Source organism: Archocentrus centrarchus, chromosome 11 (assembly GCF_007364275.1).
Source record: "Archocentrus centrarchus isolate MPI-CPG fArcCen1 chromosome 11, fArcCen1, whole genome shotgun sequence".
Lineage (NCBI taxonomy): Eukaryota > Metazoa > Chordata > Actinopteri > Cichliformes > Cichlidae > Archocentrus > Archocentrus centrarchus.
This window is the reverse complement of record NC_044356.1, coordinates 7,656,417-7,671,841: the sequence shown is the minus strand read 5'-3', so window position 1 is coordinate 7,671,841 and position 15,425 is coordinate 7,656,417. Positions and strand designations below refer to the sequence as shown.

The following is a 15,425-nucleotide window of genomic DNA, read 5'->3' as shown; positions in this document are numbered from 1 at the left end:
GAGGAAATCCGCCGGACCACACAAAAGGATGTTGAACTTCAAAAGGTAATCATGTTCATCAGAAAGGGGTGGCCGTGCAACATGGCGGAGGGCACACCACTGCATGGATACCATGCAGCCAGGAGTCACCTATCAGAGTCGAATGGGTTGGTCCTTTATGACGACCGTATTGTGGTTCCAACAGCGCGCCGAGCTGGTGTCCTGGACCAGCTGCATGAAGGGCACCAGGGCCTCACAAAGTGTCGGGAACGAGCTAAGTTGACAGTGTGGTGGCCGAAGATTGGAGCACAGATCATGAATAAAGTGAGGTCATGTGATTTTTGCAGGGAGCACAGACCTACACAGAGACGAGAACCACTGGTGACTACTTCCCTACCTAATGGTCCATGGCAGAGAATTGGGGCTGACCTGTTTGTATTGGAGGGTAAGACATATCTTGTTGCTGTTGATTATTATTCCAGAGACATCGAAATTGCTTCCCTCACCACCAGTTCCAGCAATCAGGTCATCAACAAGCTCAAACACATGTTTGTGAGATGGGGCATCCCGCTTGAACTGGTCAGTGACAATGGGACGCAATTTACATCGGCAGAGTTCCAAGAGTTCAAACAGAAATATGGGTTCACTCACATAACCTCCAGCCCCCATTACCCCCAATCTAATGGAGCTGCAGAAAGGGCCGTCCAGACTGCCAAATAGATCCTCAAACAGCCTGACCCCTGCTTAGCCCTTATGAGCTATCGCTCCACACCAACGATGGCAACAGGTGCCAGTCCAGCACAACTCATGACAGGCCGACAAATCCGTACTACTGTTTCTGTCCTGGAAAAGAGACTAATGGCAAGCCCAGTCAACCCAAATCAAGTCTACCTAAAGGATGCCACGGCAAAAGATTCTTACAGATTCTTCTACAACCGCAGACATTCAGCACGTACACTTCCTCAAATTCACCCTGGTCAAAACGTTACAGTGAAGCTTGATGGGGAAAAAGGGTGGACAACACCTGCCAAGGTCATCAGCAGATCCAAAGAGCCGAGATCCTACCTGGTGGAGATGGCTAACGGGAACGTGGCGCGTCGCAACAGGCGTCACCTTCAGGTGGTTCCTGGGACAGAAACTCCTGCAGAGCAACATAGCACTGAGCCCACAGTGCTACAGCAGGACTGCAGACCCCCAGCTATGGATGTGGCTACTCCATCGGAACCACTGATGAACCGGTCAGCAGCAGGCCCTTCCCCAGGGCCTCCCCTTTCACCGTCTACTCCTGTGAGAACGACATCCAGGGGCCGTGAAGTAAAACTGCCTCTTAGATTCAGAGACTAAAAAGTTCAAAAGGGCATAATAATCCCTATTGGGGCTGAGGGCAGTCTACCCCTGTGATGTCCCGCATCATCTCACATATGGTTTGACTGCGAAAAAAAAAAAAAAAAAAAAAAAAAAGAATGGAACAGAAAAGTTATGTTGTGTGTAAAGCTGTTCTTCTGGAAACTGAGCCGTTATGTTCGAAAGAAACAGTTAAGTGTTGTTAGGCTTGAAAGAAATGTGACATCCCTTTAAAAAAAAAAAAAAAAAAAAAAAACGGTAAAGAGCAAGTAATTGACGTTAGAGAAATGGACCGTTTAAGATGGTGAGCTAATTTGTTGAGGTTAGGGATCTTGCTATGTTCAACTTTGAAAAGGGGGAGATGTCATGATATTAGTTTCTATTGTATATCTAGAGTTACGGTAGTTCGGTTGTATGGCCACTGGGGGCACTAGGAACTGAAGAGGGTCAGACAAGGAGAAGAAGAAGTTGGTTTTGGGGTTGTTGTGAGACGTGGCTATGGTGGAATAAAAGATGGAGGCTCCTCCTTGACTGCGATCTCTGGTGTCGTTCCTCACAACATGACAGACATCAAATGATTTATACACATAGGCGTATCAAACAATCAATTTTCTCGTAAAATGCTTGTTACTGTAATGTTACAGGTTGTCTCAAACTGATGTGGTGTTTGAGGGGGTCCACCATTCAGGTACATAGGGTATGGCCTCATCCTGAATCCAGAGCGGCTCAGGTTCAGATGCTTTCTCCTCAGCCATGATACGGTTACGTGGGATGTCTAACATTGCAGCTACACCGAAATCCCATCCATTGTTCTTGTTGGTGTGGATACGACGGCGACGTATGTGGAAGTTTGGGTCGCACCACGAACAGGGGCATATTGCTGTCTGTGGGCCGCTTCAACAGGGCAGATCACATGACGATTCCTTAAGCGGTTCGGGGACAGACGTTTTCTCATTACCCGTGGACCCGATGATACCCGCTGAATTCTTTACCTCGCTGCGTGGCTGGTTAGGATTGTCTGTCATGACATCTTCAGACTTAAGTGGCTGAGGGTCAGATGTTTTCTGTGGTCCGACGAAAGGATGCCAGGACCACTCTGTTGTATCGATGACTGGTGAAGGATTAAAATGCCACAAATCTTCCTCATCATCCTCGCTGGGTTCAATAGTCCAGGGTTGCGGAGGCGAGTCATTCCAGACAGACGCATCGTCAACATCATACCGTTTTTCAGATGTAGGGATGCAGTATTCAGAGACTTCAGAGTTTTCACTGACTGTACTGTTTGTACTTTGTTTGTCCAGGTTTGTCTGGTCAGAAGAGTCGTAAAACGCCATATTCTCGCCCCAGAGTCTGTGTTGTGAAAATATATGACCTTACAACAATCGACCACGGCTTTTAAAGACCGCGTGTGAAAGGGGGAGGGTATCAAGGTAAAACATTCGTACCATAGACAATGCATGAATTTACAGGCAGTTTAGATGCTAGTAATACAACGCCTGTTTTATAAATTAACTGGTGAAAAATACATGAGACAGTGACAGAGAGGAAACATGCTAAACTTGGTCATTATTAAGTTGCATTACATAATAAAAATGAGGCCAATTAGAAGAAGAAGAAGAAGAAGAAGAAGAAGAAGAAGAAGAAGAAGAAGAAGAAGAAGAAGAAGAAGAAGAAGAAGAAGAAGAAGAAGAAGAAGAAGAAGAAGAAGAAGAAGAAGAAGAAGAAGAAGAAGAAGAAGAAGAAGAAGAAGAAGAAGAAGAAGAAGAAGAAGAAACAGCCTTTATTGTCCCGCAAAGGGGAAATTATCACAGTAAGTCTGTGATTTTACCTGTTCTTATTAAAGAGCTCCTCCCAAAGTTCACATACTTCTTCAGCCACTCAGGACAAATCTGGGTGCAGTAGTTCTTAATCCTGGCTGAATCAGCTTTGCTCCTGTCCAACTTATGTTTGGTGATGAGAGCCTGCTGATTAGGAGCGATCCATGTCTGTGTCTTCAGGTCAAGTGATATGAAGTCCTCTCCATCATAACCAAACTGGTCATATCCAGTCACTTCATCTGTCTCATCATCCCACTCACAGCCAACCATCAGCTGTAAAGTGTGAACACCTGAGAGACAAACAGAGGCAGAGACGACAGTGAACCAGACTGAGACTGATCCCACATCAGTGTTTATTCTGATGCACTGTGGTCATATAAGGTTAATGTAACCTGATCTGCACTTCTATGTGTGTAAGACTAACAATAAATGATGATTAACAGCCATATTAAAATGATCAAAGTGGATATAAGGTTTACTATAATTCAGTTTGCATTAACAGTGTCCTTAGTTTGTGTGGCTGCAGCCTTTATAGTTTTATTATATATAATATTTATTATATTTATCATAAATTTGACTTTAGTCACATAAACCTCATTAAATCTGTAATCAATGAACATTACTGTGGATCATCTCTCCTACAGGAAGAGAAAATATGAGCAACTAAACTGTGACAAGCATCTCTTTTCATTGTATGAGCTCCAGTTTATTAGAAATGCCAACATAAGTGATGTTCTTCACTCATTAGTGTGTTTATATGACCTGTGGGTAAGTGGGTATACACTATATGCAATTCATAGGGGCGCCGCACAAGGGGGGGGGGGGGTACCAAAGCGATGTAGGGAAATTGATCAAAGTGCACTTTAACCTGAGCTTTGTGAAATTTGACATGTTTTAAATATAAATGACCAAGTATTAAAAAGAGAAAATAACAAAAAGGGTCTCAAATCAAATTCTTCATTGAGACTGGAGGGAGATAAGGTGTTGAGGGTATATATCCAATAGGCTTCTCTCTTAAGTAAGAGGGAATTAATATTGCCACCATGCCATGATGGTTTAATGGCTTCTATACCACAGTAATGTAGAGAAGGTACATTGAGAAGGTAAGGTTCGGTTCTGCACGGTGAGGACGGTAACAAATGAATTTGGAATATTGGATTACTGAATGGGTTCCCCAGTGAGACTGAAGGCTGTTGGAAAAAAACAAGCAGCCTGTTCCAAAACAACATCTGCATTATCAGGAATTCGGCTCCCTAGCCGGCCTTGGGCTGGTAATCATATCTCTCCAGGCCTATGTGTGACGGTCGCTCTCCCCCTCAGCCCTCTCTGTGATCAGGGGTGGCTGTAGCTCAGTAGGTAGAGCAGGTCACCTACTGATTGGAAGGTCAGTGGTTCAATTCCTGGCTACTGCAGGCTGTGTGCCAATGTATCCTTGGGCAAGATACTTAACCCCAAGTTGCTCTCCGACCGTTCCGTCGGAGTATGAATGTGAGTGAATGTTAGACGATTAAAGCACTTAGCTTAATTAATTAATCATGGAAGTGCTTGTATGAATGCGTGTGCATGGGGTAAATGTGAACGTGTTGTATAAGCGCTTTGAGTGCTCATATCTGAGTAGAAAAGCGCTATATAAGAACTAGTCCATTTACCATTTGTGAAGCTGGATCTGGTGTACCACGGCCACTGATGAACTTCCATCACTATCAGCGAACTGTTTTGGCTAGGAGCTGGCATCTGGCTCCACAATGCCCCCACCCTCTCGTCTCCGTCTGCATCTCCTCCTGACCTGACCTTACCCACCATATTGCTATCCTGGCTTTAAATGTGCAAATATGCTTTTGCTGAGGTGTTTTTTGGAACCTCGTACGGTGTTTATAATGAATACAGTACGAGATGATTTTTTTGAACCTACCTATCCCAGTGTATCTCTTTCTGTTCTTCTGCTAAAGGTAGCGCTGCGAGTCAGCTGCATGACCTCAGGACACCTGTCCCCCCTGTTTGTTTCTGTTTTTTTGTATTTCTTGGATGGGTGTTCTGGAATGCAAATTTCATTATATGTTTTCATTATATGTTTACATATATATGACAATAAAGTCTTCTTGATTCTTGTATGCAGTCTGAGTAAAATGAATTGCAACCGAGCTTTTAGTGTCATGATTACGGATGTTCGAGCAATGTTCTGATATTCTGCTTTTCAACTGTCGTGTGGTTTTGCCAACGTAAGCCAAATCACACAGGCATTTAAGCATATATATGCTTAAATGCCTGTGTGGTTAAGCATGTATATGACGTTAGTAGTTTGACATGTAATGATGCCCTTTATTCAGTAGTTTACCTGATCATGGGTGATGGAAGATTTTGGTTTTGTGAGTGAAACTGCATTGAGTGCAATGCCTGCAGCGATAAATACCAGTTTTTTTGGAGCGGGAGGCGGGAGCTATCTAAGTCGTTTCCCAGATTAGGAGGTCTCTTATAAACAAACCTAGATTTAAGAGAGCGATCTGAACTGATGATATGCCAATATTTATTTATGATGTTTTAACTCAGTGGAAAAAGGAGAATATTATACAATTAATATTGTTAACCACCTTTTTTGGGTTTAGTATTATGCAGACAATCTAGTTGTGAAATGTCTGAGAAACGTTCACGTGCTTCTGTGATCCATTCATGTTTGTAATATCTTAAAACTTTGTTCTAAAATGTCTGATTATTATTACTTCTAGGCTGGACTATTGTAATTCATTATTATCAGGCTGTCCTAAAAGCTCCCTGAAAAGCCTTCAGCTGATCCAAAATGCTGCAGCTAGAGTACTGACAGGGACTAGAAAGAGAGAGCAGATTTCTCCCATATTGGCTTCTCTTCATTGGCTCCCTGTTAAATCTAGAATAGAATTTAAAATCCTTCTCCTCACATACAAGGTCTTGAATAATCAGGCCCCATCTTATCTCAAAGACCTCATAGTCCTGTATCACCCCAACAGAGCACTTCGCTCTCAGACTGCTGGCTTACTTGTGGTTCCTCGGATACTTAAGAGTAGAATGGGAGGCAGAGCCTTCAGCTTTCAGGCCCCTCTTCTGTGGAACCAGCTTCCAACTTGGATTCAGGAGACAGACACCCTCTCTATTTTTAAGATTAGGCTTAAAACTTTCCTTTTTGATCAAGCTTATAGTTAGGGCTGGATCAGGTGACCCTGAACCATCCCTTAGTTATGCTGCTAGGCTGCTGGGGGGTTCCTATAATGCACTGTTTTTTTTTCATTCATTTCTTTTCACTCTATTTATACCCCACTCTGAATTATTAATTTGTCTCTCTTCCACAACATGTCTTTTGTCCAGTCCAGGAAGATTTAGAGGGTATTGTATCTGAACTGTTTATGTTTCTATGTTCATTTTTAAAAATAATCTACAACAAAAATGCTTTCTGAAAAGTAGACTGTGCAGAGATAAACTCATTGCTATCATGTAACATTTTATTGTTTCCCGTGCTCATTATATCTGTAATTAGAACAACTGTACACAATTGCGGTGTTTCCATAACAACTGTCAACATAAAAGAACATGTAAGTGCAAGACTTGCACATCGCTGTTATACACATTGCTGGGACGGTCAGAAACACGCTGACTCTGCTGGTTTTCACCATCGGGTGCCGGGTGCACCCGATTCGAATGTTATCAGTCCATTAAATGGACGTTATTAACAATTATCAGTCCCATAAGTGTAGTTCAGACTGGCCCTCCTGCACCTACTAAGCGATTATCACTAATTAAATCGGTAGCTGGCTGCTGGGAGGGACTACGATGAATCCAGATCCACTCCAGACATCCACTCCAGTTCACGTCACACCGGAACAGGGCCCGGGGCATGGCAGGTAACCACCAAAATGTGCATTTAGCCTCTTTTAACATTATTTTGTCATTAACAGAAACGGTTATCATAAACAAAATGTGTTCAAACCTTAGTATTTTTATGCTAGTGCAGCCTGGAAATTGTTTGTTACTGCTGTATTACTTCCATAAGTATAGTTCAGACAGGCTATCCTGCACCTTCTAGCTGGTGTTGTGCCAAAAAGCGATCGTCTGCCCGTTCGCCATATTGGTAAATAGAGTGCAGTCAGCATGATTTATGAAGGGCTTATATATAAAATGAAGAAATAACCTGTTTTGCAAGAATCTTTAGGAGTCTGTTATTGTACCTACATTATAATCAATCCGGTGCGTTGTGGCCACTTAAAATATCTTTATCGAACTGTGGTCAGGGCCGTATTACCGGCCGGGCGAGTGGGGCTGGCGCCCCGGGGCCCATGGATCCAGGGGGCCCAGGGGGGGGCCCAACAACAATCCAGATACCGATGTCGATGCTGATTGCGATAGAGCCCTCTATTCTAGGATCTTCTTTAGTTGTACTTCTTTAGTCTATAAGGGTTAACTGAAATGGGCTGGGGGGAGTGACAGCAGTCAGAGGGCCCTCGGCCACAGGACATAGGAACCAGAGGGCCCCTGGGCCATGTCGTACAGCAACCAGAGGGCCCCTAGGCCACGGAGGACGGCAATCAGAGGGCCCCTGGGCCACGGGGGATGGCAAAGGGCCCCTGAACCATGGGATATGGCAACCAGAGGGCCCCTGGGCCACGGGGGACGGCAATCAGAGGGCCCCTGGGCCACGGGGGACGGCTATCAAAGGGCCCCTGAGCCACAGGATATGGCAACCATAGGGCCCCTGTGCCACAGGAAACAACAATCAAAGGGCCCCTGGGCTATGCGGTACGGCGACTAGAGCGCCTAGGGGGACAGCAATCAAAGGGCCCCTGGGCTACAGGATATGGCAACTTCGACTGTTCTTGACTCTGCCAATTACGAACTGTGAAGGGGAACGGTCATTCTCCAGAATGGCTCGAATAAAAAATGAGCTCAGGATGAAAATGACCCAAAATCGTCTGAACTCCCTCTCACTTCTTGCAATTGAATCACAGTTTGCGCAACAGCTGAACTTTGATGAGTTGGTAGATGATTTTGCACGAAGGAAGAGCAGAAAGAGACTTTTGTAGGGGAGTGTGTGTTGGGGGGGGTGGGTTGGTATGGGCTCGGAGCGGGAGGGGGGGAGGGGGGGGCCTTGCAATCTCCTTGCCCCGGGGCCCAGACCCACCTTAATCCGGGCCTGACTGTGGTGTTATATTTGTTGCAATTTCTGCAGCCTTCTGTGCCAGATTTCTGTTTTAAAAGTCATTTTTAATGCCAATGACAGTTTTTACCTTGATAAAAAATAAAAGTCACTTTGGCAAAAACTGATTGCAGCTTCTAACTTGTGATAGAAATGCTGTTTCTCGCTCAAAGTGACCTGATATCACTGATGAGAGATATGTTTGACACGTTTCACAGATTATAGGTCAACAAGTCATTTTCAGCCATTTAAATACAGGCAGTCTTTTCTTTTTTTTTTTTTTTTTTTTTTTGACAAATACCGGAAATTAGTTTTTGGCAGACGATCACTTTTTGGCACAACACCGGCTCAGTCGGTTCATGTCCACCATTCTAATCACTGATAATCAATGAACTTAATAAAGGCTTCCGGTTCAAACCCGGAAGTCTTTATTTCTCGTCTTTTACATAACATCCGGTTAGAGGACCCCGGCATTGCAGGTGTGTCTGAACCAAAATGTGTTTGGAAAGTTACTGCAGTAATTTATATTATGATGATGTTGTCCTTAAACACAGGTGTTACAAATTACATTAATCAAGGCCGTGTTCTTCTATTTCTGTATTTATACACGATAATGTAAAAATGGCTGCTGTGCAGTTGGTTGTAGCTAGTAGCTCATGTACTGTATGAACCTATTGTCTTCCTTGATTTGATACTTTCCATAGCAAAAGTGTTATTCATTTGTGTTATTTTGTCTGTTTATATGTCTGTCCAGTTTACACAGTAACTGAAAAATCTGCTTATCTGTTTGTCAGTGTGACTGCATTTGAGTTTATCTGCCTCTACTTGCTTGTCTTTTTTTCAGTCCCTATTTTTTTCTTTTCTCTCCCACTTTAGTATCATGGCCAAATTCAGGAACAGTGTCCGCTTCAGGACAAACCAGATAAAAATAAAACGGAAAACTATTGGTGGAGGCGTGAAATTTTCATATCTACAAAAGAGCTCCTCGCCTCCCAGCTTAGGTCAGACTGGCACACCCAAACCAGTCACACCTTTGGCTGAAAACACGGATGACATAACTTGCAACACTTTTGATGAAGAGACGGCATACAGTAAGGCAAAGAGAAAAGAGGCCAGCCTGTGGGATTCACTGAAAGATCAAATTTTGCAAGTGTCATATAAATCCTCAGCACCATCCACAAACATTTGCATTGTTTGCAAGGAAAATGGAGAATATCGGTGTCTGGAATGCAGCAGTACTGGCGTATTTTGCAAAAATTGCATTAGGAAAACACACATGAATTCTCTGCACCTTCCAGAGAAATGGAATGTAAGTACTTATTCACAAATGTATATTAATTTATAGTATGAATTCTAATTTATTAAGCAAGTTCTTAATAGCTTTAAAAAAGAATTCTTATGATGTTTGTCTTCTTTGTCATTTTTCTTGCCACTCTTAGAGAACCCACTATGAGGCAGCTTGGCTTGAGTTAGTGCTGCATTTACCAGATGATCACATCACCCATGGAGTGTACACAAGAGACGTGAACATTTTTGTAAACACAGGTTTGTTCCTAAGATTTATTATGTAACATTGTACAGTTTTAATATAATTTTCAAATAATATATATGTCAGTTAAATATGGATGCACACATAAAGACTGTATCACCTTCATAAAAACCTGAGGTCTTGTTTAGGATGTATTTTCTATTTCGCCAAAATAGTTGGAATTAGTATTTTTGTAATAAGTTGAAAAGGTAAGTATATCTTTGAACTGTTATTTCTTGTTTTTATTTATAAGTGCTGCCAGTGAACAGGATGGAAAGGATTAGTACTGAGTAAATCAGAAGGACAACTCAGGTTTGGAGACAAAGTTTGAGATGTGAGGCTGAGATGGTTTGGACATGTGCAGAGGAGGGAGGGTGGATATTTTGGAAAAAGGATGTTGAAGATGGAGTTGCCTGGCAGGAGGAAAAGAGGAAGACCTCGGAGGAGATTCATGGATGTAGTGGAGGAGGACATGCAGAGGGTTGGTGTGACAGAGGAGGATGCTGGGAACAGGGTGAGGTAGAGGTCGATAATCTGCTGTGGAGACCTCTAAAGGGAACAGCCAAAAGAAGTCCTCATATAGGGATCATAGACTTATTTTACAGCATAACAAAATAAAGTCAGCAATGCATAAATTATAATGCATTATTTGCCAGAATGAAGTATAGAATGGGAATAGAATGAAGCAAGACAACATTTAATGTTCCCATGGTCTTAGGAGGGTAATAAAAAAAAACCTGATTGACATTTTATCTTTCCTTCTTTTTGGTAGGTCAGCTGTGCAACTCTAGAGTTGCTTTTTGTTTATGTGAACCCGAAGCTTGCACCCTGTTAAAGTATGGGCTTTGGCCTGCAACACCGGACAAGCCTCAGACAGCCTTCTCAGTAGCTCTCCTTGAGCTGTTTCATCATCTGTCTTTAGAGTGTCAGGTCTCTGTTGAGGGATTTTGCAACACTTTACGATGGAAAAACAATCTGACATTTCCTGAGGTAATGTTACACAATTTTAACCTGATATTTGAGCAATAATTCTGTTTCTGTATATCAGAGATTATTATAAATTGCTGTTTCTGTAACAAAAATGAGATTTTCGTTCCTTCATTAAAGAGCAGGTTATGTCAGCAGTTAATCAAGCAAATGAGGACAAAAGATTGTGATTCCAAAGTAGAACATAATGCTGATCATACAACTTAACAAGAATCACAACATTTCTGTGTATTTAAATATGTTTCAGACTGAAGAGTCCTAGTGTTCTGCATAATTCACAGTCATACTCTTATATTAACTGGAGTGGATTTATGGTCATCATTCTCGCAGGTGTTCTCAAATGATTTTCATAATGTAATACTAATTAATCATGCATATTGTTACTGCCTGTTTCACTATAGTTGTTTGTGTTTATATAACAAAACAGAAAATTTCTACTATAATAATATTGCAGTTTTCAACATAAGTTTACAGTTAATTGTGGATTTAAAATTTGATTGGTTACTCAAAAATATTCACATATAGAGACTAGTTTGGGACACAGAACAAAAGTGTAAAGCATTTCCTTTACTTTATTTCCTTGGTGGTGTTGCAGTTATGGCAGCTGCTCAATGTCATAGTTCCATATTGATCATATTAACCAAACCATTAAAGCATTATTACCTTGGTAAGACAGTTGATGATTTTGTAAATAGTCTTTAATATTCTGCTGCCCACTTGCTTTGCTTTGCTTTCTCAGCTTTTCATCTGAGAAAAGAAACATTTTCAAGCACTTTTACTGTTTCTACTGTAGGTTAACATGCTGTACAGAGCTCTGGTGGGAGAATCAATTTCCCAGTTTCATCACTACATCTCCAGACGCAGAAGCTTAGCTGGTCTTCGTAGCCTATTTGATGATGGGGCAGTATGCCCAGCATGTCCAAAGGTTGGAACTAGTTATAGAAATTCATATCATAATTTGAAAAGTATTCATATAAAGGTCTTTTGCAATGAATGTGACTCGTGTTGGGCTTTCTGATCCCATCCAAATTCTACACAATCCCCTCATTTGATGATTTGCTTCCATCAGTGACAAATCAGAAGCATCTATGATTTTTGATGTTTCTGTTTCAGACTGATGGCACAATGATCGTGACCATGGATGCCAACTTTGGCCTTGTAAGAAAAAGAAGTTCTGGAACAAGTGCGGCTGAACCCTTGCACGGTAACAGCATGTTTGTGAAGGACGCAGATGTCGAGGAATATCTCTCATCACATCCTGATAGCTCCAAACCAGCTGAGGTGAGTAAATCTTGAATCATTCTTCCTGTCACTGCTGTATCAGTACTGAGGTGTTATCCACAAAAAAGTTTTTTTTTAATTTATTTTTTTAATATTTTGAAATTAATGTGTTACGTAACATGTAACATTTAAAATCTGTTTGTGAAAAGAGAGATTTTTCTGTGTGTGCACATGTGGAGTAGAAGTTTCTTTGAGATGATCTGTATCTTATAACAATAATTATAACTTGACTGAGGACATATATTTCTTCTTTTAATTAGGACTGTAGCAACTTCAAAGCTGGAAATTTACTTCGGTCCCAAAACCAGCAAAAAATACTAGATGTAACTGGTGTATTTGGAGCTGCATGTCGTCATGAAATACCATTAATGTTTTTTGAACATGACTCATGGAGAACGGTGAGTTTATTAATCAGTGCTGAAGTCACTGACCTATTGTCAAACATGTTAAATCCCCAAATGTTTCCCAAAATTGTTCTTCTGGTTTGATTTTCACTTATTAAATGGCAACCATTAGGATGATCAAAGACTCATTTTTGTTTGTGCTGTTTTTAAAAACAGGCTAGCATATCCAGTGTATATCATCAGTGAGCTGGTGAAAAGATACCAGAGCAAGAACATCGATCTGCATTTCATATACGACATTGCATGTGTGCTGTCCTCACATATGCATGTGAGTATCTTCTTTACAGTATGGCACAAGGAAAACAAAATGTTACTAATAACACACTGTTTTGTGTTCATCAGAAAAACGGAGAAGGAGTACCACAAGGTATTTCCCTGGCTGTACCAGCGTTTCATGTTTATGAGCATAAACTGCAGTGCCAGGTATTAACATGTCATCCTACGTCCATACACATACATTATTCACTTCATACGCTGAAACTGCTGTACAGTATACAGCCATGCACTATGAGAGTGTCTGTTAATCACAGATCATGTACAGCACACGAAGGCTTCATGGGTTCGGACTAACAGATGGAGAAGGCATGGAGAGGTTATGGTCCTTTCTGAGAAGATTTTCACGAGTCACAAAAGAGATGACTCCATCCCATCGGCTTGACCTTCTGACTGATGCACTATTGCATTATGGGAGGAGAAAATCAGCAGATTTAGGTGAATATATTTCTGTATTTGCTGTTGAAATGAAATGACTACTAACGACTCAAACTGAGACAAACTGTAGAGCTGTCAATTCTTCTTATAGAAGTGCAGCTCCTTCAGAGATGGGACAAAGCTGAGAAGGTCACCAGTCTTGCTGAGGAGATTTCTGCAGTCCTGAAAGAGGCAGCAGGTGAGCCTGCTTTTACAGAATATGTTTCTAGTTGTAAGTATTTCCATCCACGAGAGTTCACATTTTAGAACTTTAAATATACAAGTTTGAAGTTGTGCAAACCTATATGGACTATACGACCCTAAAATGTCAGTTTTTCATGTGCATTTTCAAATATAGATCCCTGACCCAGGATTCACCCACTGCAGATGAGACACAGTAAGTTAGCTGTGTTGATGTGTATCATTCCAAGTGACACAAAGGGTACCATGATTGGAAACAGCACCATGATGTTTTGTTTTTTTGTGCTTATTGTGTTTAGGCTGGAGAGCGCTCTTCAAACTATTGAAAACAATATCATATTACAAGAAGATGGAGTCATTCAGATTTGATTTTCCAGTCAACACTGAGAGAGCTTGACCAGGAAGTCAGAGGTCAGCTGATACTGCGAGCACGAAATGAAGCAATGGAGAGGGTCACTCTACTGAACCTCAAAAGAAAATATCCTGGTACAATTACTTGGTTTATTTTGCTTTTATTTATATTTGTTTTGGACATTATAATGATCTATCTTTTGATATTGACAAGAACACATTGTTTTCCTTCTCACATAGAGAAATGTGTTTCCTGTGTTAATAAAAATATCTGGGTGTCATATTCACCTAAAACAGTTCTCAGTGGATTGGCCGGTCTATAAACTTGCATTATCTAGGCCTTTTATTATGCAAGACACAGAGCTATGTCAATTTAAAGTATTGTGGGTTTTGGTTTTTGGGTCTATGTAAATGTCATTTTTTTTATACTTTGTTACAGATGGACAAGGAATTGCTATAAGGCTGTCCAAGCAAGTAAACAGCTGTAACAGGAGACTGAAGAAGACGGTAATGGAGTACAACAGTCTGCAGTGGCCACCTCAGTCCACCATCTTCCCATCACAAGTAGAATTTCAAGATGTGTGTGATGTCTCCTTGCCCTTATACGCATGCCTTGATGAACAAGTGGGTATATTTCGAATGCTGGTGACCAGTCAATTTATAATTACTTTTTACATTCTGTTATTTGTGCTACTTTGTTGTACTAAAGTGCCCAAGTTTTCTTCTAATTTCTTTCAGACAGAAGAAGGCAATATTCCAAGGGCCCTGAAAAGGCGAGCCATTGATGCGTTGCATTTAAAGACCAGAGCAGCTGAGGAAAAGCTCCTGCTTCAGCGGGAGATGGACAGTGTCATTCAACACCTCCACCAGCAACATGCTTACTTGCATTCATCGATAAACAACACTAAGGACCCTGGCTCCAAAGCTGTTCTTGTTCACAGGATTATGCTGTTGGAAAGGAAACTGTATAATGCTATGATGATGTTTCAGCATCATATTCCAACTGTTGCTCCGCCTTCACATGCTTACCTGTCAGAGTCTAATTCTGTGTCTCAGACAGTCGTGTCACCTGATCTGCATGTTTTACTGTATTGTGACAGTCACAATGACAATGACAATGATGAGGGTGAGGATGAAGATGAGGATGATGAAGACAATATTGTCAGTGGTGGTGGTGATGATATTTATGTCAATTAATAGTGAATATTGTCATGATAATGAAGATCTTGTGCCTAAGTAATGCCATGTTCAGACAGCAGAAACCACACTGATGCAGGTCTACAGAACTTGCATTTGTTCTATTTTGTGTTAGACATGAGCAGCTGTCACCCTGGTAAAAGACATCTGTTTGATTTCACTGGCCAAAGTTATAAATGCATTTGTTGTATTTGAGAAATAAATAATGCAGCAAGATATTTTGTTGTGTCAAAAATGTTTTATGGGAGAAACATGAATGTGAATTTGATGTCAATATAGTTGTACTTCAAATCACTGAAGATGTACATTGTAGCTTTCAATTTTGATATAGTGGACTTGTAGTAAATTTGTAACAGTTAAATTTGACATTAATGGTCACATTGCTTAAAAACCTGCCTAACATATATTGAGGTAGATGGAGTTGGTAGGTATGGTCGGCATGCAGTGGGTTATGGTGAGTCCTGTAGGTGAAATGTAGAATTTACTGG

The 15,425-nt window shown here is 41.3% G+C and overlaps 1 protein-coding gene across 4 annotated transcripts; it reads left to right on the top strand.

Annotated features, from left to right (window-relative positions):
• Positions 1 to 8,732: 8,732 nt before the first annotated feature.
• Positions 8,733 to 15,128, top strand: LOC115788522 (uncharacterized). 4 transcript variants are annotated; one of them, XM_030741578.1, is made up of 15 exons: positions 8,733 to 8,777; positions 9,175 to 9,607; positions 9,738 to 9,843; positions 10,599 to 10,816; positions 11,607 to 11,738; positions 11,927 to 12,094; positions 12,355 to 12,492; positions 12,655 to 12,766; positions 12,841 to 12,921; positions 13,029 to 13,209; positions 13,301 to 13,387; positions 13,547 to 13,585; positions 13,689 to 13,875; positions 14,180 to 14,364; positions 14,479 to 15,128. In XM_030741578.1, the coding sequence occupies exons 2-8, from the start codon at positions 9,179 to 9,181 to the stop codon at positions 12,682 to 12,684; spliced, it is 1,221 nt and encodes a 406-aa protein (XP_030597438.1). In that variant the 5' UTR covers positions 8,733 to 8,777; positions 9,175 to 9,178; the 3' UTR covers positions 12,685 to 12,766; positions 12,841 to 12,921; positions 13,029 to 13,209; positions 13,301 to 13,387; positions 13,547 to 13,585; positions 13,689 to 13,875; positions 14,180 to 14,364; positions 14,479 to 15,128. The 4 variants fall into 4 exon arrangements, with proteins under 4 accessions (XP_030597438.1, XP_030597437.1, XP_030597434.1 ...); XM_030741577.1 differs by having other exon boundaries at positions 12,355 to 12,766; positions 13,689 to 13,800; XM_030741574.1 differs by having other exon boundaries at positions 12,355 to 12,766.
• Positions 15,129 to 15,425: the final 297 nt, after the last annotated feature.

Bases quoted from the DNA above. Each gene is read 5' to 3' on its own strand.
- LOC115788522 (XM_030741577.1), top strand. From the start codon at position 9,179: ATGGCCAAATTCAGGAACAGTGTCCGCTTCAGGACAAACCAGATAAAA. The intron at 9,608-9,737 runs GTAAGTACTTAT...TGCCACTCTTAG, and splicing joins ACCTTCCAGAGAAATGGAAT to AGAACCCACTATGAGGCAGC. The intron at 12,095-12,354 runs GTGAGTAAATCT...TCTTTTAATTAG, and splicing joins ATAGCTCCAAACCAGCTGAG to GACTGTAGCAACTTCAAAGC.